The sequence below is a fragment of the Meriones unguiculatus genome, chromosome 8 (assembly GCF_030254825.1).
Source record: "Meriones unguiculatus strain TT.TT164.6M chromosome 8, Bangor_MerUng_6.1, whole genome shotgun sequence".
Lineage (NCBI taxonomy): Eukaryota > Metazoa > Chordata > Mammalia > Rodentia > Muridae > Meriones > Meriones unguiculatus.
The window spans coordinates 97,295,662-97,318,629 of record NC_083356.1 but is presented as its reverse complement, the minus strand read 5'-3'; the positions used below and the strand labels follow the sequence as shown (position 1 = coordinate 97,318,629).

The 22,968-nt window shown below is 41.0% G+C and overlaps 1 protein-coding gene across 3 annotated transcripts in view; it reads right to left on the bottom strand.

The window, feature by feature from the left end:
• Nucleotides 1-22,968, bottom strand: part of Gpd2 (glycerol-3-phosphate dehydrogenase 2) — a 133,511-nt gene that overhangs the window by 55,870 nt on the left and 54,673 nt on the right. For all 3 annotated transcript variants that reach the window (XM_060390190.1, XM_021651366.2, XM_060390191.1), the window contains 3 exons: nucleotides 9,627-9,751; nucleotides 8,214-8,311; nucleotides 7,070-7,233 (listed from right to left, as the gene is read on the bottom strand). In XM_060390190.1, coding sequence (XP_060246173.1) covers nucleotides 7,070-7,233; nucleotides 8,214-8,311; nucleotides 9,627-9,751 — 387 coding nt within the window. The remainder of the gene's footprint in view (nucleotides 1-7,069; nucleotides 7,234-8,213; nucleotides 8,312-9,626; nucleotides 9,752-22,968) is intronic.

Here is a 22,968-nt window from a genome sequence, read left to right as displayed (position 1 = left end):
AGTGAGGGAAATTGCTCCTTTATAAAGCTTTTTCCATTTGTTTGCTTATTTAAACCTCAAAATAGACTATAAGTTAGGTATCATAGCCAGCATCTATCAATAGACAGTGTGTCATTTAAAAGAGAGTTAAGTTTGCAAAGCAGCTCTCCACAGTGACATGAACCGTACCATAGCATCCTGTCTCTAAGGCTCATCCACATTGTTCAGTTCAGTCATAGTTCACTCAATCTCAGTGCTATGTAAATTGAAACCAATCATTCATTTGTGTTTTGAGGGATATTTCCTTATTTGCATTTTTTTTCAGTCAGACATGGCACTTGGTGAACTTTTTTGTATGCATCTCCTGGTGGACATATGCGAAAGTTTTCTGGAGCATATACAATGACAGCGTCTGGACCTAGCTCACACTGTGCATCCCAATGCTCTGCACAGGTCTTGTATCAACTTTTACAGCACATTGTACAATGAATGATTTTACAAAGTTTAAAAACAAAACGAATAGTATTTTACTTAAAAATGTCTGTGAGCTAAGTTTTTTTTTTTTTTTAAGAGAAAGATCCCTAATCTAGGAAACAGGGAGAAGAATCGAGTGTCGAATGGTCACAAAGAGTCAGTGTTTGGTAATATTCTGGACTCTAGGACTGACTATAGACTCCTGACTGTAGATTCATATATGCTCTGTAACTTACATATATGATATATGATATGTATATCCTGGCATGTTAATATTTATTCAATTTTAAACTTCACAATAAGAATTTGAAAATGGTCAAAACTATGGGAATTATTGGCAAATAGAACTTAATGGATTTATTAATTTTTTTTCATTCAAGATGAGATTACAATAAAAATACTATTCACGAGTTTTTATTGTATTGTGACAAATTCTGAGCCCCCCCGAGATGATATCCCTCTCCGACAGATGAGACTGGGTGCATTCAGGGCAGTACAGACTTAGACAATAACCATCTTATTCAATAGCTTTTTAGTTATTTCAATCGATCAAAACTTATGAAAGTTAGACCTTGAGAAATGAAGGATAATTGGTAATGTTCATCTTTCAAACGAATTTTTCTCTTGATAAACATATTTATCTTGAAAACATTTAAGTAAACTAGATATCAATCAATCAATAAATAAAATGACCACTTCCCCAGCTCCTAAAAAGGAAAGTGAGCATCAGTATATAACCATATAGTTATGGTTGTTTATAAACCACATACATGGACAACTGTACTCACATGCTTTACACACTCGAAGCACACAAAAGCAGAAACTTCTACAGAATTGATGCTAAAACTCTAAACAGACATTACAGAGTATTCTTATTAAAACATTGTAGATGATTCTGTGCTCTGCCTGAGGTTCAGGCACTCCTGGGAGACAACACTCCACTTTAAAGAGCTGTGTCAAACAGCAAAGTTAGTTCAAACTTGAAAACAGGCAGGAGAACTGTTCATAAACCAATGATGTTCAGTTGTCTATTCAACCTATTTCCATCACTTTGAAGACATCATCGTGTCCATCTTCGTTAAAGTAGGAAACACCCAATTAGATCAACTTCTTTGCTTTTAAGTTTTGTAAATAAGGATCATTGACATCATCTTAGATTACACTTATGTTTCTGGAACTCACTGTAAACACACACAGACACAACTTTGCGGTGTTGAGCCACTGATTTTTTATTTTCTTCTACGCTTTCAGAATAGATAAACAGCTTAAAAGACTTGTCTTTAACTTAGGCTTTCTTTTATTAAAGTGTACAGCCTTGGTGCATGCCTAAAGGAGTAATAGCCTGTTCCTAACAAAAGAGGCTAGATTCCACAGTCCGCCTTTCACCCGAGGCACCATTCCCCCAAAGCGCACGGCTAGCTACAATCTCCTGCTGTACCTGTAACAATTTAATTGTATACGTCAGCCTAGTCAAGCATCCTCAGCTCATGACTGGGAGACATGAAATTCATTGTCATTATTGTCCCTGTCATTCTGGATCATTATATCCTGCTGCAGAATTTTCCTCACTTCAGTGCATTTGTTCCTCCAGGAGCCAGGGATTATAGCTGAGGTTGGGGTGGGGGCAGGACCGTGAACTACATTTACCTCAGGGGAGCCAGAGATTAAATTGGCTTTGCTCTCTTACCAGCTGAATTCATCTATGTATGCTGTGAGTTTTAAAGTGGAATAAAAATGAATATTCTAGTGAATGATGGGCCTTAATTCCCCCTTTGAAACATGGATGTAACCAACTTTTATTCACACTAGGAAAGCCAATAAAATTTCTTCGGGTTGCTATTTTCATCTGAGCGTAAGGAATACTTACAAGCATTGTTGGGTATAAAGTAACAGACATCTTCTCTGCCTGTGTCTTGACTGGCAGAAAAGAAAAATTTAAAGCTATAATTTTGTTCTCCAATTTCATTTTACAGAGGTTTAATGGGGTTATTTAATGGCTGTAAATAGTTAATGATTTTTAATTATATCTTTTTTTTCTGTGGACAGGATCGGATGCCTGAAGTCCAACTAGAGTGGACCAGGAATCTACTCTGGGAACAGGAGTTTTTATTTTTAAGGCACCACCTTGGGTATAATGGCACATGCATTTAATCTCAGCAGAGGCAGGCAGAACTCTGTATGTTCTAGGCCTCGTCTACATCGTAAGACTTGGTCTCAAAACACACACAGAAGGCAGGGTCTTATCTAACCCAGGCTGGCCAAGAACTGAGCTAAGTGCGGTCTTGAACTCCTGATCCTGGTTCCTCCACCTCACATGTTCTGGGATCCCCAGGATGTGGCACCACTGTGAGGAACTAGAAAACTGGATGAAAGCTCGTACACAACAAAATAACTTCCTCAGATCCAGGCCATGCCCGGGCAGCAGTCAGATAACATAGGAGACTGCCAACCCGCCTGAGCAGGGATGCTTTCTGCACCTTCCTGCTTTCTTGGAGAATGGCTTGGTCACCGCTCTTTCTACCTGGTAACCCTAGTGCACACAGAGTGGCCAGACCTAACTAGTAAATCTCTAGTTAAGGACTGGGAGATCAAAGGAGACATGAGGTAATGGTTCAGAGAGAAAGCTGATGGACAAATTACAAGTTTTCAATAAAGAATGAATGTAAGAAATTGTAACTGGAGGGAAAAATCAGGCATGCAACTTGGATCCTTTCATTTCACATGGATTTCACTGAGAAATTTGACAATGACTTTGTCTATATTTAAGAGGATGGTAGTTATTCCTCCATATTCTCAGTTACCCGTGAAATACCACAGTGGGTCATAATGATAGTGTACACAAAAGCACCCACGAAGTTACATCAGGAAGTATGCGGCACACAGACAAAACCAAGATGGGGAGAGGGTGGTGGGAGTAGGGAGAAGATTTCAGGGCCACAGTGAACTACATAGTAAGAACTCTGTTATCTCTGACAACAAAAACAAGTGAAATGCAAGAAAAAATGTATTCTACTACACGTAGGAACTTCTTAAGGAAAGTTTATTTTGCCTTAACCATATAAAGTAGCTATCAGAATTTACCTAGGACTAACTATGGCTCTAAGTAATTCAAAATCTTTTGAGCCAGGTACGGTGGGGCACACCTTTGATTCCAGCATTCAGGAGGCAGAGGCAGAGGGATCTCTGTGAGATCAAGGCCAATCTGGTCTACATAGTGAATTCCAGACCAGCCAGAGCTACAGAATGAGACTCTGTCTCAAAATAAAATAAAATAAAGATACAATCTTCTTGATAGCTGTACAATTTATTCTTCTAAATGAACACATTGTTTATTTAAAACTTAAAGCTCTAACAGCTTAGTGGTGAAGAGACCTTAAGAGTTGCCTCAACCTCAACTCCTAGACCAACTTCATGGCAGTTGCTAACTGCTCTGTGCCACTATGTTCCCAAAGTGCCATATTCCATACTGGTGATGGCGTAACTCTGTGATGTATTACTAATAAGAGTTTGTAGTTAATAAAACTTCTGATCATTCAAAACTTCATTTTATTAACATAACATGACCTTTTCATTAGAATCAAGTCTCTTTATGTAGAAATTACAAAAACTATTTTTCTTTACTTTAAAATAGGTGATTGCATATGACCTTAAGGTTTTTGTTGCTTGTTTGTTTGTTTGTTTTTTTTAAGTTATTTCAAGCCTGAATTCACTTTGAAATGACGTGGGTTGTTTTACAGTCTTGTAATGGTTCTTCTTTCTTTTCTTTGCATGTGTATGTGGCATGACATCAGAAACTTCCTAGGTTGCCTTCACCTTATTCGCTTGAGTCAGGAGCTTGCTAAGTTTTTGTTTATTTGTTCTTCTTATTTGGGGTTGCGGGGGGGGGGGGGGGGTGTTAGGCTGGCCAGCCAGGCAAGCCCTAGAAACCCTGTTTCTGACCAAGCCCACTCCTACCTCCCAGCCCTAGGATTCCAGGGACCCAGGGCCACGCCTAGATGTTTCCTTGAATGCTAGAGTTCTCAGGTTCTCTTAGCCAATAAGCCATGTCATAACCCCACATAACTGGTCACATACGATTAAGAGATTATTTCATCTCAGTAATAAAACTTTTGTCTTATAGAGTATACACACAGGTTTGACAAGGTTCAAAAAGATTGCTCTCTCTCCAAAATGCTCTGAGTCAAAGATCAGGGCTTTCTTTCCTGCTTCTGAGAACATTATTTGCTGCATTTAATTCCTTTGCGTTGGTGTTTCTTCCCTCATTTTCATGGAGACACTTAGTCCGCTCACGACAGCATACTGGCTAAAACAAGAACTGTCGATATCTGTGAGCGCACTGTGAGAACAAACAACCCCACTCTTTCATATTTTTGTTTGGCCTCACCTTAAATATTACATGTTGAAGCCAAATAGTTTCAAAGTGAAAAAGCAAATATTTTATTTCAAATGGCCAGAGTAATGACTTTGTATTTCTTCAGTTCAAAACTTAAGATTGTACTATTTTCAAACATCACTTTTAAATTATTTTAAATCGTTTCCAATAATTTTTCCCAACTTCTATTTATGCAGCCTATAACCAACTATAAAGGTCAGTTCGTCCTGAATTAAAAGAACTTTTCCTCTTAATTCTAGTAGGATAATATTTCCTCTGCTTTAGAAAACACAGGCTTTCCTTGGATTCTCCACAGTATGAATCTGTAATTCATGCTAATACCAAACTAAGACAGTCGTAAGCCCAGACATGACACTAATGTGCATCTATGGGTGATTCCAGCATATACAGCCTAACACAGAAGACTTGGTACGTAACTCATGCCGTGCGAGAAAAAAAGAGTAAGAATTTGGAAGGATTTGTGTGGGAGGGAAAAGTAAGAGAAGGCCAAGGCCACAAACATTTCCACGTTAGTATAGACAGGGTGCTCTTTGCAGAGTGCCTACTCCCCCTGGACCAGAAACCTCTTTACTGTAATCACCCAATAAACTACAATGGATTAACATTAAGGGTCTGATGCAGAGAAAGCAGATTCATGGGGAAGGTTGTCCTTTAACATGGAGGCTCCTTCAAGGGCACCAAAAAGTAGTTAAGTGTCCCCCCCTGTGGTGTCTCAGACGCTGAAAGGCCCTGCAAACTGTTAATTTTCTAGCTTTTAATGTCCGTCTAAGACCCTTAACATTTTTCTAATATTGTTGCTCCTAGGACATTTTCTTAAGTTTGGTCCATATTGCCCTCTCTGCACACATACATTCTGCATTTATATATAAAAGCCTGTCAGACAGCTGAATGGATTCAGAAAGGTAACACTGGAACAAAGCAAAAGGGGAAAAAAAAAAAAAAAAAAGAAGAAGAAGAAAAGGAAAGATGGCCTTCAAAGCAGATATCTCACATAATATAATATGGAATATATTCATCAAATATTCTAAAACAGCACAACAAAAATGCTCCTTTGTGCTAAGAATTTATGTGTCTGATTCCAAGTATAAAGACCACATAATGAGAGGAGTCTAATATATCTTTACATCATAAGGTTTCTAAACCTTTTGAACATGTACCATCACCTGTGTCCACCTTGTTTCTTATAAATGAATATCCCTATGTTGTTTTCTAGTCCAGCACATGCTCTAAAATGACCAGCAAAGATTCCCGAATGGCTTTGCTTCTACTGCTTTATTTTGTTGCTGTTTCACCATGGTCTATCTGGAAATATATCGTTTACTTTCCTCAAACAAAAATGTGCAAGTTATATTATGTACACACACCCCCCCCACACACACACACACACAAGCAAACAAATTCACCCTGAGCACATGACAAATATGCATTAGGTAAAGTTGGTCAGAAAACATCCTCCAGCAAGCAAATAGAAAGTAAGACATGAAACTTCGGTTTACCAGATGCCTTGCTCATCTACCCTCAACGCATAAATTCTACACCCAAGAATGATGTGTCCTATACAAAACAAAAAAGTGCCAATTTCAGCCCAAGGGGCATTTTTCTCTAGGCTTATAACCCCTTGAAAATAGAGGTTTCATCTGGAAAACCTAACAGACCCTCAGCTGCTCGCAACATCATAATATATTCACAAGGCAAGTATGCACTTCTGCCAAACATAGAACATATCGAATGGTGTGGGGTGGGATGAAATTCATAGCCATGAAAAGCAAGCCAAACCAACCATGAGCCACAAGTAGAAATAAAGGGGGAAAAAGAACATGTAACACAAATAGCCAGGTGTCCTGGCTCACACCAGTGATCACAGCACTCTGGAGGCTGAGGACGGAGAATTGCCCCACAAAGGTAAAGCCAGACTAGTCTACACACTGAGTTCCAGAGCAGCCTGGTCTAGAACATCTTTAAAAAAATAAATAAATAAAAATAAGATTATTGCAATTAATTAAACAAAACAAAGCTTAGAAGCAAAGCACCGCGGGTAGTTTTTCAGCCAGTACCAATGAACTGGTGAATCTCTACAGGTGTGGGTACATTTGCGTCAGATTAAAGTCACAAGCAAGAATGCAAACCTATTTCATTGCAGTGTACTATAAGGGCCAGTATACTGTCAGGGGTCATAGCTGAACTGAAAAAAATTCTTGTACAATGAAAAGAGATAACACATACCATCATAGTAGACAATGGCTCCTACCAGCTTGTCCTTCTGGAGCATAGGGAAATGCTCGAGTGCTCTGGATTTGCTGAGGACGTAACTGCTCTTCAGGCACTGACTTCCTGCAACCAGATCATACATCTTGATTCCCACCCAGTAATAAGGTAACTGCCACCACCTACAGCATAAGCAGGGAGAGAGGTGTTTTTAGAAGCACAGTATAACATTACAGAATGTCACCTTAAATTACAAGAAAAGCCATTTAGGAAAAAGCAAAGCTATACCTAGATGTAGTGGGCTGCAAAAAAGAAAAGTGGGGGGGGGTGGCAAGGTGGGGAGAGGCTGCATAGCAGCTTCTGACACCAGCCTGCCGTAGAGAAGATAATCAGCTCTAGTTTATGATCACCTCCATGGCTCCTGCTGCATGTTAGAATTCTTGAGATCTAGACATGGACTCAACTACTGTAGGCTGGAAGCCTTAGCGATGTACTCTCCATCCACGTGGAAGAAACTCTCCGAGATCTCTAACTAAACAAGGACTAGACAGTTAAATCTGCTTCTAGCCCTACACCACCCAGGTGGCTAAAAGAATTACATAATCCACTTTTTTGTGTGTTACTGGACCTCTCTTCCACTCAGGGCAACCCCACACACAGTTCTAACATTAGGGGAATGGGTTTGATCGTGTATAGTCACACCTAATGGGTGAATTTCATCTCAACTTAGACAATAAAAATGACTCAGTATAGCTAAGCTAGCTGTGCTTTGAGTTGCTACATGGTAATGTCAGGATCATTTTGGGGGGAGAGGAAGTCTGCATTTTACACTGCACACATGACCTCATCCGACTGCCTTAGAGTAAACACAGCTGTTCACCTATGCACTCCAAGAAACTGGAGTAAGATTCCATTAATTATAAACACAGAACTCAGCCTGCTTTGCCTTCAAAATCTGGCCCTTCGACATAGGTCCACAGAGAGCATTTAAGAAAATCTACACTTTTAAATACACCAAAGAAAGTATTTGAAATGGATTAAAGATTAGGACCAATTAAAAGCACATTAAGAAATACACACAGAAGGCTTGTTTCCATGAGAACCGTGTTGTTCTGCTGACCTTGGACAAGCCCATAGCATACAGGTGATGGCAAAGGCTTACTTGTAAATCGGAAGCATTATAGGCAACGGAGCTGATAAATGGGGGGCGATTTCTAGTAAGTTGGCACGTTCGTGGAGGGCTTCTTTCACCATCCTATACTGAAAATCAAAACAGAGGAAATTAGTTTGGCAGTAACAGATCATAATATTTTCAAATGGCAAATAGACACCCTGCCAACTGATTGATATACAGAACCCTTCTACCTCTGAGCGAGGAGAGCTCCCTCCTAATCAAATCTCTAATAATACATCATGCTGTCAACCTCAAAGATTTTTTAGAAACCTTAACTGTATTTGCATAGGAGAAAAGCATGCTGTCAGGGTTCCCAGGTGTCAGAGAATTTCCTGACTTGAGTTACAAGATTATTGTAACCATTTATCTTGCTTTCCCTGCACTGTCCCCGTTCTCACTTCCCCAAAATGTTTTCTCCAGCTAAGAGATAACAGATTGTCCAAATTCACTGAAAGTTCTCGTGCCTTCCCTAAACCCAACAAAGATGATGTGTAGCCCTGGACAGCTATCATACAGATGGTAAAGAAGCCTTTGTCTTCACTCCCGTGGCCTTCATTATTCCTGCCTAAAGAGGTAGCATTATCATTATAATACGAATTTACACATGACAATATGTTTGTAGGCACTGACAAAATAAGCCAGAACACATCTGAAATCAGAGGATCATGAATCCTGTGCCGTTTTCTTTGCATCCATCACAGGTGCTGAAGAGAAACACAAGAAAAGGGGACAGATTCAAAGCTGACTTGTCAAGGCGAGAAAGGGAGACAGACTGAAAACTTGACAATGGCAAGTCCTTGCTGCTCTGTTTTCCTTGTATGAAAAGCAGATATGGAGGGAAGCTGATTTTTTTTTTCACCCCTCTGGGAAATGTCATTTCCCACACTGCCTTGGCAGTTTTCAAATGATGGCAGACTGGACACACAATAAAAAGTGTGACACACAGAAAGCGTGACTCAAGTCATTTTTTTTTTCCTGAAGAATATGTCAGTGACAATATGAGTGCATGATTGCAGCTGCAGTTAAGAGATCAATTTGGTGCTCCATCCGAATTACAACACAGCTCCCCTGAAACTGCTTGGAAGTAGCAATTTGGTGGCCACTGAGAAAAACCCAATCACAATTGTTAAAAGGCAACCCATCCAAAAGTGATTCTGTAAATCCGCTACTTTGACATGCTTGTACAGACAAAAAATCCCTGGTTACCCATAAACATAATACTATACAAAACGAACAGGGACGCCTCTCCAGAAAGATGCCCAAGCAGCATATACTAAACAGGTATTTTTTGAACAGGAAGAAATGTTAAAAGCCATTAAAAAAAAAAAAAAAAGCCTGATTTAATTGGGTAAAAAAAAGCATAGTGGCAATTTTTGTTTAACAACCAGCATACACAATTACCTGCTCAACATCCAAGTTCATGACAGCCTTCTGGAGATATCGCACACCACCGTGGATCAATTTAGTGCTTCTGCTGCTGGTCCCCGATGAGAAGTCATCTCTCTCTACAAGGGCTGTTTTCAGTCCTGTGTAACCAGAAAACCAAATTAACTTCTTAAATTACACAATTTGTATGTAATTCATTAAAGGCACTTCTCCAGGGTAGAGACAATCGCTGGAAAAATTAGTCTGAACATGGATAAATTTGTATTCAAAGTGCAGCTCACTGTCTGTATTATAATGGAGAGATTTCGGGCTCTTCCTGGGGGAGAACTCAACCCAGAACTGGAAGCATATTAAACTGTGAATGAATCGCACATAGAAAACACTACAGTATGGTGTCGTGGAAGCAAGATTCTCTGATGGATTTAGGAGATCGAAGGAGGCCCTGGCATTCTTTTCCCACATGGCAGTCAATGGGTGCTATCCCACAGCCTTCAAAATGCATGCCTGGCCCCTTCTTACTGACCACAAACTGCTCCTTCCTTTCACTCTGTACACTGTAATGCACTCACCAGCAAAACCAAACCAGACTCCTGTGTGCCGGCCTGAAGTGCTGATACGGTGGATGTGGATTAGAGGACACAGGCAGGTGGGAATTTCCATGGGTAAAGGAAGAGAACAGGAGCTGGGGGAGTGGTTCACTGGGTACTGTGCTTGCTGAATAAGCATGCAAGTATGAGACCTGAGTTCAGTCAGTGGAACCCACCAAAACTATGTCCGAGGTAGTGCATATCCGTAATTCTAGCACTCTTACAGAGAGACAGGAGGCCCAGATAGGAGAACCCCTAAAAACTCACCAGCCTCCTGCTGCATGCAGTGGTACACATCAAAAGAGACTCTGCCCCAAACAAAACTGTCTCCTGTTTGAGGACACACATGCACACATACGTAAACACAAAGATTTAAAAACCAAAGAATGCATTCATTTACGATATACTATTCCAAGATTAAAAGAAAATATGAGCTAGGCTGAATGAGCCCGTGCAGAGTATCCGTGAAGAAAGGAAACATTCCCAGGGTTGAAAGATAGGTCAGTTGTTACAAGCACTCCTGCAGAAAGGACTTTAATTCAGTTCCCAGCCCCCAAATCAGGTGGCTCACAATTGCCTGTAACTCCAGCTCCCTGAAACAGAATGTCTTCTTCTGGCCTATGTACGAGCCTACACTCACATGCACAGAGAGAGACGCATGTTCTTAAACAATAATCATCTTTCTCGGAGGAGAGTGAAAAAAGCCAGGTACATTCTAGAAGCCATCCTATCCTTTTTTCTGAAGACACTACAAGACTTTTAGGGGGGAAAGGTCTACATCTGATTTCTTTTTTCGCAGAGGCATCCCTGCCTCTTCAAGACGGCAGACGGTCAGCAGTGCTAATAAGTTAGCGCCATTTCGCTAGGCGAGTTCAAGTCACAAGATCTGCGGTATACATCCACAGGGACCACTGGGAATGTCTGGAGGCTAGTTACTCCTGTATGCAATAGGTAACATCATGGAATACAAGTACAACGAGAATACGAGGCACAAAGCAATTTAGACTCAAAAAGCTAGGATAAGAGAAAGTGCATGCATTAAGTTCACAGTCATTTAGTATCAAAGGGTTGCTTTTATAACTTTTAACAGTTTAAATTTGGACAAAAATGTCATTATAAAACCGAAGCAATCTTAAAAGGACAAAATATTTGGAAACAGTGAAGGCTGAAAGATACAGATTTTAGCCAGGAGGTGCTGAAGCATGCCTTTAATCCCAGAACTCAGGAAGCAGAGGCAGGTGGATCTCCGAGTTTGAGGCCAGCCTGGTCTACAGATGTGAGTTCCAGGACAGCCAGGGCTACTCAGAGAGACCCTGTCTCAAAAAGAAAGGAAGAAGGAAGGAAGTATGGAAGGAAGAAAGAAGGAAGAAGGAAGGAAGGAAGGAAGGAAGGAAGGAAGGAAGGAAGGAAGGAAGGAAGGAAGGGGAAAAATTCAGATTTTTGATACAAGATCAAACCGTGCCAATGCCCTAACTAGTAAAAATAACAGAAATCACAAGTGCTATGAACCCATGTAACTATTTTTAGACACATACACCAGAAAGTTCTGCAAAACTACAATTGTATTTTTTTATTTTTATTGGTGTGTGTGTGTGTGTGTGTGTGTGTGTGTTTATCTTTTTTGGCTTTTCAAGATAGGGTTTCTCTTTGTAGCCTTGGCTGTCCTGGACTTGCTTTGTAGACCAGTCTTGACCTGAACTCACAGAGCTCCTCCTTCCTCTGCCTCCTGAGTGCTGGGATTACTGGTGTGCGCCACCATACTTGGCTAACACCAAATTATTAAAACATAAAGAGTGCTTAATTTGTTCAGGGTATGCTATAAACAGACAGGGGCGGATAGCAAGAGAGTGCATATTTTATTTTTTATTTATTCATTTTACATCCCCATCGTAGCTGCTTCCCTCCTCTCCTCTTGGTCTCACCCTTCCTCTCTGTTTCCCCTATCCCCCCTCCCTCAGAGAAGGGGAACCCCACCCATCCACCCCAGCACATCAAGTCAAGTCAGGACTGAGTGCATCCCCTTCCCCTGTGGCCTGAAGAGGCAGCCTCACCAGGGGAAAGTGATCAAAAAGCAGGCAATAGAGTCAGACCCCATTCCCCTTAGGGCACCTATATGAAGATCAAGTTGCCCTTTGGCTACATTTTTGAGGGTGCCTAAGTCCAGTCCATTCATGGTCTTTGGTTGGTGCTTCAGTGTCTACAGTCCCTCCTGGGCCCTATTTAGTTGGTTCTATTCATCTTCTTGTGGAGCTCCTGTTTCCTCTGGGTTCTTTTATCCTTCCCCCAACACTCTTCCACAAGACTCCATGCACCACACTCAATGTTTGGCTGTGGGTCTCTGCATCTGTTTCCATCAGCTACTGGGTGGAGCTACTCAGAAGACAGCTAGGATAGTCTCTTGTCTCCAAGCACAGCAGAGTACCATTAATCATGTTAGGGATTGGCTGTCTCCCATAAGGTGAGTTGCAGGTTGAGCCAATCATTGGCTGGACATTCTCTCAATCTCTGCTTTATTTTTGTCCCTGTACATCTTGTAGACAGGGTAAATTTTGGGTCGAAGTTGTTGTGGGTGGGTTGGTGTTCCCTTCTCTCCACGAGGAGTCATGTCTAGTTAGATGGTGATCCCTTCAGTCTCCATGTCCCTTGTTACTAGGAGTCTCAGCTAGAGTTACCCCTCATATCCTCCCAGGAAAGAGGATTGAGTCAAAGTATGGACACTGGTCATGAGTGCACACGGACCAGCTGTCAAGTGGCTCTGCTCAGGCCAATCCATGAAGAACCACAGAGTCTCACCAGGGCCTTCTTCAGAGAGGAGAAAAACGTGTCTTGCTCAAGATTAGAACCCGAATTCAGGGCATGAACCCAGAACTGCATATACTGAAAATCACACTTGCCAACCTTTTCAGCACATACTTTACCACCTTTACTTAGTAAGTCCGGCAGAGTTCTTTTGGTATTCTAAATAAGTCCATTTTTTTCTTCAGCTGAAGATCAGACGAGGGAGTTGACTTTCAAATGGTATTTAGGAGCCACATTATTTAAAACATGCCTCTCTTTAAACCCTAGCATCAAGACGCCTGTACCATAAAAAGAAGGAAAGTGAGCCTGAGAGGGCAAGAAGAGGGTGTGCAACCTCAGCTTCCTACGTGGGCAGCCCAAAATGCCCTCAGGCTGTGAGCTCAGCCCTCCCACATCGCCTCCAGTACTCCGCCCGCTCCTCCTCACCTCACTCCCTACCCATGCAGGCAGTTGCTCTCATGAAGCAAGCTGTCGTGCGTTCTGTGTAGAACTGAGAGGCCCCAGATGACAGGTCATGAGGAGTCCAGGCCTTCGTCCAACAGCTAGGGAAACTGGACCTTGCCAACACCACATGAGTCACAAAGAAAGGCTGCCAGTGGACACTCGGAGCCCCAGCCCCAGCAGAGGCTTACTCGCTGTGACTCCTGACTGTCCCAAATGAGGTGATTCGGGTATTCTTGTTTAAGCCGCTTAAATCTATAGTAAGCTTTCCTGGTAACAAAAATTCCTGTGTGAGGAATAGTGATGTCCATTTGGGTTTGTTTGTTTGTTTCATATTTTATTTATTTTATGTGTGTTTGTGTGTGTCCCTGGGTGTGTATATGTGCGCCACATGTGTGCAGTTCCAGAAGAGATCAGAAGAGCTGTCCTATCCCTAGAGCCATCGGTGGTTGTGAGCCACCATGTGGGTGCCAGAAACCGAACCTGAGCAGCAAACGTTCTTAACTGCTGAGCCATCTCTCTAGCACCCCAATTTAGTTATTAATCACTCCTGGGGAAGCGAGCCTTCAGTAACGGCTGAGCTCACAGAACCGTGCTGAAGATGGACAAGTGGGTGAGGGGGTAGGCACAGGCCAGCTTGAAGAGGCAAGCTGAACTTAATAATATCATCTGTAATTCCAGTCCTAGGATTTTGAGACTGGGGAAGTATGAGCTCCACACAAGTCTGTGCTGCACAGTGAAACCACGGAAGAGGAGAGAGAAGGAGGAGAGGCAAGAAGGAGGAGAGAAGAGGAGGGCAAGGAGGAGAGGACAGAGGGAGGGTGGGTGGCCGGCAAACTTGAAAGTTCCTAGCTGTCACCAACAGCTTGTGACTGGGGGCTAGAGAGGAGGGCGTGTGCAGTTCCCGTGGGGGTAGGACACAAGGGGCTTTTCATCCACACTGGGGCATTTGAATCCTGTCCTGTAGGCCACTGTTGGCCACAACAGCAATCACTAGATATCCTCAAAAGGAAAACACCTCTGAGAACATGGCCGCAGGTACAAGGGCAGCTTCAGTTAACACGCTTCATTAAAATAATAAGCATCGGGGTCTGCAAGCCCTGTGCTTCTGGGTGTCCATCTCCAGGAACCGGGGATTGCTTGGACAATGTTTTGGGGTTTTTTTGTTTGTTTTTTGTTTTTTTGTTTGTTTTTTGTTTTGTTTTGGTTTGGTTTTTTTGTTTGTTTTTTGTTTTGTTTTGTTTTGGTTTTTGGTTTTTTGGTGTTTTTTTTTGTAAGCAGAAATTTTTCCCCACAGGTTCTGAGAGATTGCTTGAGGACGCACTGCTATGCTTCCTGACAAGGGAACTGCTGAACGGCTGAAGCTGAGAAATCTAATGGAGTAGGGTTCTAATGAGATTTCTTTGGATGAGGAAGTAGGGATGGGGCTGGAAAGTTTTCACTAGCAGATCTCGGGCTCACAGTGCAGCCAGGGCAATGAGGAACCACGCCTCAGGGGACAGCCCCTAAGCAAGACAGTATCTCAGGGACCCTGCTGTCAGGGCGTACTTTTCTTTCTTGTCAAATCACCAAGCCACCCACCAGAACTTCTGAAGAGAAATGAGATCACTTTTCCCAAAGCCAGCAGCAAACATAGCCTCCAAAATGACTGCCAAGTCCGTGTATTAAGTCACCATGTTACCTGAAAGTTGTTTAAACTACAAAAGAGGAAAGAAAGCCCGGAAATCAGAAACTTGACATTTCCAACTACTCCCATGTATCAAGCGCTCTGAATTTTTCTCAATTTGGTGAAGGGCAATAAAGGGGGAAAGTTACACAACGTTGACGCATCACCGGAAGTCTCCGCTGACTCTGTGACAGCATTCTTTGATTATGTAACTAAAATTGTGAGGCTCTGGATGTTTATGATGGTGCGTGCGCGCGAGTTGGCTTGTGGGGGGTAAGGTCTCACGGCGTATGTCAGGCTTCCCTGTAACTGGTTGGGTTGCCTCCTGTGTAGATGGAAACGCTTCCTGCCCCAGCAGGAAATGGGCTGGGATTACAAATTTGCATCACTGCCCAATGACTTGCTTTTTTGTTTCTTTTCTACTGTGTTTTCTTAGCCTAATTTTTCCCTCCCCAAAGATTTTAAATTAAAAGCTTTGTTTCCTAATCTAAGGGTAAGGTAGTAAAATAAGAGGGGGCCTCTTTATCCTCTCAGAATAACTGAATGGCATTCTTGATGTGGCATTCAATCCTTGTGCTTTGTGTTCTTAGGGAAAACAGGTTTGAAGAGATAAGAAACATACTTCTAAGATGCAGACAACCTCTTGCTGAGGGCTGAGGAATCTGGGAAAGACTGCCCTTCAGAGAAGAAAGACCAATTTCTACATCCTAGACCTGTAGTTAAGTTCAAGGTTTTTATTTTTTTAGATTGATTTAGTGTGTATGAGTGTTTTGCCTGTATACACACACACACACACACACACACACACAATGTGCATGTCTGGTACCGTAGAGGTCAGAAGGTATCTCAGATTGCTGGAACTGGAGTTATAGGTGATTGGTAGCTGCTACCTGGGTGCTATGAATCCCTGGTCCTCTCGAAGAGCAGCCAGGGCCTGTAAGCACTGTGCATTCTCTCCAGCCTCCAGTTCAAGATTCTTATGAGAAAGAGTTTTGTTCTCTTCCTTTCCCTCACTCCTTTATTACTTTTGTTGTTTATTCACGTATTTATTAATGCAGGGCAATAAACCCTACCATTGTTGGGAAGAATCAAAGCAATGCTGAATGCTAGCATCAGTCTATTTGAGGGTTTTATGATTAATTTTAGGGGGTGGTCTCAGGAATTCCACAGTGATAGAGTAATAGCATCTAGAGTAGAATCTCAGGCAGAAAGATGATTTGTAAAGAATATGGTCAGCTTAAAATCCACCTCTCATTCATCTTCACCCCAACTGGTAGTGTGCTGAAACCTTTTGGGTAGGTTGAAGTCTGTCTCTTCTGGTCTAAGTGACACTGTCTAGCTATTTCCAACCAAATCAATTCCTGGATCAAGACAATTGGATGAATACAGGGGAATAATTACAACCTAACGGGAGAAATGATGTTTAACTCTCACAACATGGAATAGAACAGAAGTATATTTTAATACCATTTACTGATTATCTTATTATGCATGAAAACATGCTCAATATAATAAATGCAGAGACACAAAGGGAAGAAAGTAAAACTCTTCTGTAATTGCATCACTCAGAGATAACCACAGTTGACGTCTGGGCATTTAAATGTTCACATGTTCTGTGCATGTATGTAATATGTATATGTGCGTATGTGCGATTTTTCAAAAATGGAATCATATAGCTTGTTTACAATCTTTCATCTAACACCATTTGTGATAAATAGTTTGTGCATCAATAGTGTATATAATTTTATTTTTAAAGCATTTTAAGGTATTACATTAAACACTTAGTGTGATTTATTTATTCATGTCCTTATTTTTGAACATCTGGCTTATTTTTCTTTTTTCACTTTTCCCTCTTGTACCGAAAGACTGTATTTTCCTTTAAACTCCCTGTATCTGTAATTATGTCATTAGGATAAAATTTCAGAAATATGATTGTTAAGGTTTGCTAATTGGAAATCAGGAGTCATCGCTATGGGTAATCAGACACCAAGGCCGTGACATACTAAGTATTCTTATGAAGGGCTCATTTCTTTAAGACAGCACCTGTGTGAAGCTGGGCAGTAATCCTGGCAAGACACGACCAGGACCCCGCACTTTGCCTGGCATTTTCTGACAGTGAATGTTAACTTTGCATAGACAGGTGAAATATTAGACATTAGCTATTTTAATGCCTCTGTGCTTATATTAGAAAACATAACTAATATATATATACTTCAAGTTAGAGTATATCATTAACACATTCTATGTTATTTAGATATATAATTTTAAAGTACAATATTGTGCTATAACATAATAATGTAGTTTTAAGAAATAAGAGAGTTTCTGCTATAATTCCCTCTCTTCACCCTGTTAGTATAAAAATAGCTGGGAGTGAGGGTAGACTAATCAATCAATGAAAGGAGACAAAATGATGAAAATAATACAATAACTAATGAAAACTAAGGTTTTATATGTGTTACCCTAATTTTGCTGTGCTTGAGAGTTTATAGCCTATATACACTTGTGCTTAAACATATAGAGATTACACATATATTATACATATATATAATTTAAGTTATTCTTTCATAATATTCTTTTCCAACTTATAACACACTTTGGCTATTTTCACTGCAATTACTTAGAGGTCTACCTGATTTTCTATAACTGACTACGTCCCTATTTATTAAGCCATTCCCCAATATTTTGCTATCAATTCTGGGGATCAGGGAGATATATCAGGAAGTGGAAGTTCTAACCACACAAGCCTGAGAACCTGAGTTGGATCACTACAACCGACATAAAAAGCTAGACGTGATAATATAAATTTGTAATCCCAGCAGTCCTACTGCGGGCAAACATTCACACACATGTACACACAGAAACAGAGAAAGGTGAATACATACATACATACATACATACATGTTTTTTAAGTAACAAAAATTTAGTTAATATGGTGACCATTCCCATCTTTGAACAACAACTGCTTTCTTTATTCAAACAAAATTATTTAAAAAGACATGGTTGGTTCAAAATTAACATAAACACTATGGACCAGTAATGCAGCAGAGTGTTTAGGTCAAACGCTCTTGTCTGGGTGGGCTCAGGATCTGGGACTATGTTCCTGAAGGGTAAGGAATATGATGACCTACTGTGGAGAAACAGCAAACTTAGCGTCTGAAAGCTGAGACTGAAGAAGGGTTCTTCTTTTTGTATGCAAAATTGCCAAGCTCCTTCTGACCACTGTCTATGGCTGGGGTCCATCTGCTGGGTCACAGACAGATGCAGGAAGATAAATACAGCCCAGACCCCTCCACCAGAGTCAAGGCTTCAGCTGGCTCCCTAGATGGTCAAGATCAACACAAGGCAGAGGACTCAGTGACAGGGAAAGTCCCAGAAGGGTCTGAAAGACAGTAGCAACTAAATCTAGAAACATAACAGACTAGAAAACTGAATATTTCCTGATGGATTCAGGGAAAAGAGAAATCATTGCCGACAGCTATAAACCCGTTGGTAAACCCACCAACCTCCAATGGATAGTCCCATTCAATGGTCACACAGATAGCCCAGATTAAATAAAATGAGTCATAAATCAAAACCAAAAAGTTATAAATCTGAGAAAGAAAGAATGAGTGAGAAGGAGGGGTTGATAATGGTGGGAAATGAGAGAGGATGAGAGGAGATGACATTAAAGTATTACATATATGTACTAAAATGTCAAAGAGCTAAGTTCATTGATAATTAAAAGAAACAAAAATCAATCTAATATGATACACAGACTGGGAGGAAAAGCAGCAAAATGAAAAGGTTAAATGTGGCCAGAGCGATGGCTCAGCAATTAAGAGCATTTACTGCTCTTCTAGAGGACCCAGGTTCAATACCCAACACCCACATGGCAAATAACAATTATTTGCAATTCCAGTTCCAGACGGTTCAACACCCAGTTCTGCCCACTGCAGGCACAAGACCCATGCACATAAAATAAAGATAAATAAAAAATGTTAAAGGCTAAAAAGTACATAGAATGTAGTTATACAAATAACTGTTTATGACAGATAAAACATTGAAAATATCTGAAATTTAAACTAGGCATGGGAGAGGCAAGAGGTCCAAAAGTTGTGCTGCCTGGCTAATTTACAATCAGTCTAGGCTACATGAAGCACTATCACAAACAAATAAACTACCTGAAACAAACCCTTTTTAGTGTGATAAGTATTTTCCAGGTTTCATGTAGTTTGTAGTTTTACTTTATAATTTTTTTTTCTACAGATAAAATTTTTGGTGCTGTTCTGTTTTGTTTGCGGCAATAGAGGCTTGAACCCAGAGAATTGCACATACTGAATTAAAGGTGATTAAAGGTGTGTGCTAAGGGCTTATCTATAGTCCAGTGAGAGTAGTCACGTTGCTGGATTAAAATCCCTCTACAGTTATTTTTATGTGTATGCCTTTGTGAGTTCATCTGTACCACATGTGTGCAGGAGCCAATGAAGGGCAGAAAGGGCATCAGATCCTCTGGAGCCAAGACTCATTCAGTAACTGGGAACTGAACCCAGGTCCTCTAAAAGAGCACTGAGTGTTCTTAACTGCTCAGCCATCATCTCCCCATCTCTCCAGTCTCTTGCTTTTAGGTCTTTAAAACGTAGTCTCAAAACCTTGACCTCCTGATCCCTCAGCCACCAGTCATGCCCACCACCCTTTTCAAACAAGACGCACCACTTAAACACTTCTCCAGCAAGAGAGTCTTCTCTGCAATTTAAGCAGAAGAATAAACTTAAACTCTGTAAATTATGTTTTAAACCAAAAATGTCCTCGGTGGTCCCAGATACACACAGGTAAAGCCTCATAAAAAGAAAATGAAGAAGCCAAGGCAACACCTGAGGGAGAGACTGCATTAATCAGAGTCTCATTTCTGTTTCCTTGAAAGCAAAGCCTCCATGATGGGGCCTGCGGGCTGTACCTTAGCTCAGGAAAATATCCGCAGAGGTGTGGAACAGTGAAGCCATTACTGTTGATCCTAGACCTTCTGGAGAAGATGAGCCAAGCCAAACTGTGCATGTTATGTTGCTTAAATAATATTCCTGAGAAAATGCAGATGATGAGGATGTAAATGAAGGAACATTATACATCTACAGCCTCTCCATAGCCTTTGTTTTCCATTACCAAAATTATATTTGGGCACAGGATTTTATCTAAGAGCTTGTGAAAACATTTCTATAAAAGCCTGTTCACATCTGGTGGTTCCCCCAAAACTTTGATGCCCTGAAAAATCTAATTATTACTGGTAACTTTAAAAGATCACAGTAATTTATTTTTGTCAAATGTGACTAAAGATTAATGGATACAATCAGGAATAATTTGGTAAAAATGTATCAAACACAGAGAAAGCAAAATTTGTTGTTAAGTGGAGCATCAAATATAATAAAAGAGCAAATTCCATGAATGAACAACAACAATGTGCAATTCATTAACAAAGGCCCATGGTTATTTCACACTTCAGAGGGCTACTGATATAATCAGAAACCACAGTAAGGGATAAATAGAGACTACCTTCAGAATCTCCTCTTATGTTTTAATTATAAACACTATGCCCATCCTGTCTATAAATCATAAAACTAGAAAAGACATTCAGCTAATCATTCTAAGATGGTAATCAATATGTCACAAATATTAAATGTATATCATTGGATTAGATATCAATTATAAAACTATAGAACTCTCATGGAAATATCATCAGCATCGTCATCAGTATCAATACCCACAATGCCCTGATCACTACTGAAATGCCTACTTATTTGCTCAACAACAACAACAAAACGTAGACGTTCATATCTACTAGCAAAATGTGAAGAAGATGGACACATGGTACCTGAGTTCAGGTAACCAGCCAGAGGGACAGAATATACATTAGTATAAATGGATTATTCTAAGCTATGAGCTAGTCAGAGAAGAGCCTAGCTAGATGTCCTAGGTATTTGTAAATAATACGTCTCATGAGTCGTTATTTTCAGGGAGTATAGGGGCAGGAGGAAAAAAAACCCTCCTACAACAGTGCTTTAAATTAGGGAGCAAGGAAGGGAAATGGAGCTGGAGGTATAGTTCAGTAGCCATGTACTTAGCAGGCCTAAGACTCCAGATTTAGCATCCAGTATACACACACATACACAAACACAAAAATAGCCAGACATGCTGTCACATGCCTGCAATCCAAGCACTTGGGAGTCTAAGTCAGGAGGATCTGAAGTTTGAGACCAGGCTGAGTCACCTCGTAGACAAGTATGTGGAAAGTGACTGAGAAAGGCACTCATTCATCATCATCTGTTCTCTATATGGATGTACACACACATACACACACACACACACAAATGTACATACATTAACACACACAAAGGAAGCAAAGAAATAGCTCCATCCACTTAATGAAAATAAAGCAGCAATTTCCATTCACAAGAATGACTACAACATACATGAAAACACTACTAAAAATACTGTTATTTGAAAGAAGCAAGCTATTAGAAGATTAGGTGTAACTGATCTTGTCTACATTTTTAAATAGGCATAGAGAAATGACACAAAAGAGAATGGATGACACTTTTCAAAAGGAGAAAATAAGAAATCTGTGGTGAGTGTTTCATACCAACTCCCTCACAGTCCTCCAACCAACCTGGCTTTCCAGCTTCTCCTATCTTCCACACTGTCTTCTCCAGCTCCGGATCTATCTTTAAATAATTTCCTCTTCTTCTATAGAATACTTTCTCACTTTCTCCATTTAGCATTGATAAGCAGTCAATATTCAGTTCTGAATTCTAGTCTACTACCTATTTTCTCTGCTTCTTGGCAATATGAGGTGTGCATACATTCATACCTCCCCCACTCTCCTTCCCTCCTGTTTCTCCCCCATGGATACCAACCTCTATTTTCCAACTTTGACAAAGAAACACCTTTTCCCTGTTACCTTCTCTCCCTAAGCCGGTAGTTGTGTTTTCAGCAGTGAAGTCTCCTCCTCCCAACACATCAGTGGAACATCACACACTGCTTCTGTCTGCTCTGGATCAGTGCTAAGAGCACAGCCATTTTTTCTCTTTTAGAATCCTTACCCTTGCTCCTGTCTCTGTACAAACTAGTGCATTCCTGTGACAGCCCTTTCCTCATCTTTCCCCACGACAGACCTGCACCCTCTCTCTCCTCTTCCATGACTCGCATATTAAACCTCTACCCTGCACTGAATTGTTCCTCCTATCTTTGCAAAAGACAAACAGAGAAAAGGAAAGAGAAATCTCTCAACAGATGGCCTTCTTGATCTGGCTTCACCACAGCATTTGTCTCCATGTCTCTGGAGAGTGTGACCATTCTCTGCTCCTTCCAAAATGCAAACCTTTCTTCAACTCCAGGATCTCAAGAGGCCTGATCAGGAAACCAAGGCCTTCACCTGGCACACGTCCTTCCTCTCAACAATTTCCTCATAATCTTTCTTGCTGGCCCGAATGCTCCGTGTTAAAGCACCCGCTGCCCCCAACATGCACTGATTCCATGCAGTTCTGCCAGCATATTTCTTCAGACCAGGTCCCTCTCAGAAAGAAGATTTGCCTATTAAACTGATCCAACTCCCAGTAGATTTTCTGCTCCCAATCACTCTATTGACAAGAATACCCATGCCTAGCTGGGCAGTGGTGACTCACACTTTTAATCCCATTGCTCAGTAGAGTAGAAGCAGGGCAATCTGTGTGTCTGAGGCCAGCCTTGTCTATAAGGCCCGAGACAGCCAGGGCTGTTGCACAGAGAAACCCTGTCTCAAACACAACCCCCATATAAAGATAAAAATATATCCCTCTTCCACTCTCCCGCTCAGGCTGGCCAGAAAGCTAAGTTCAAGCTGCCTTGTGATAACTAT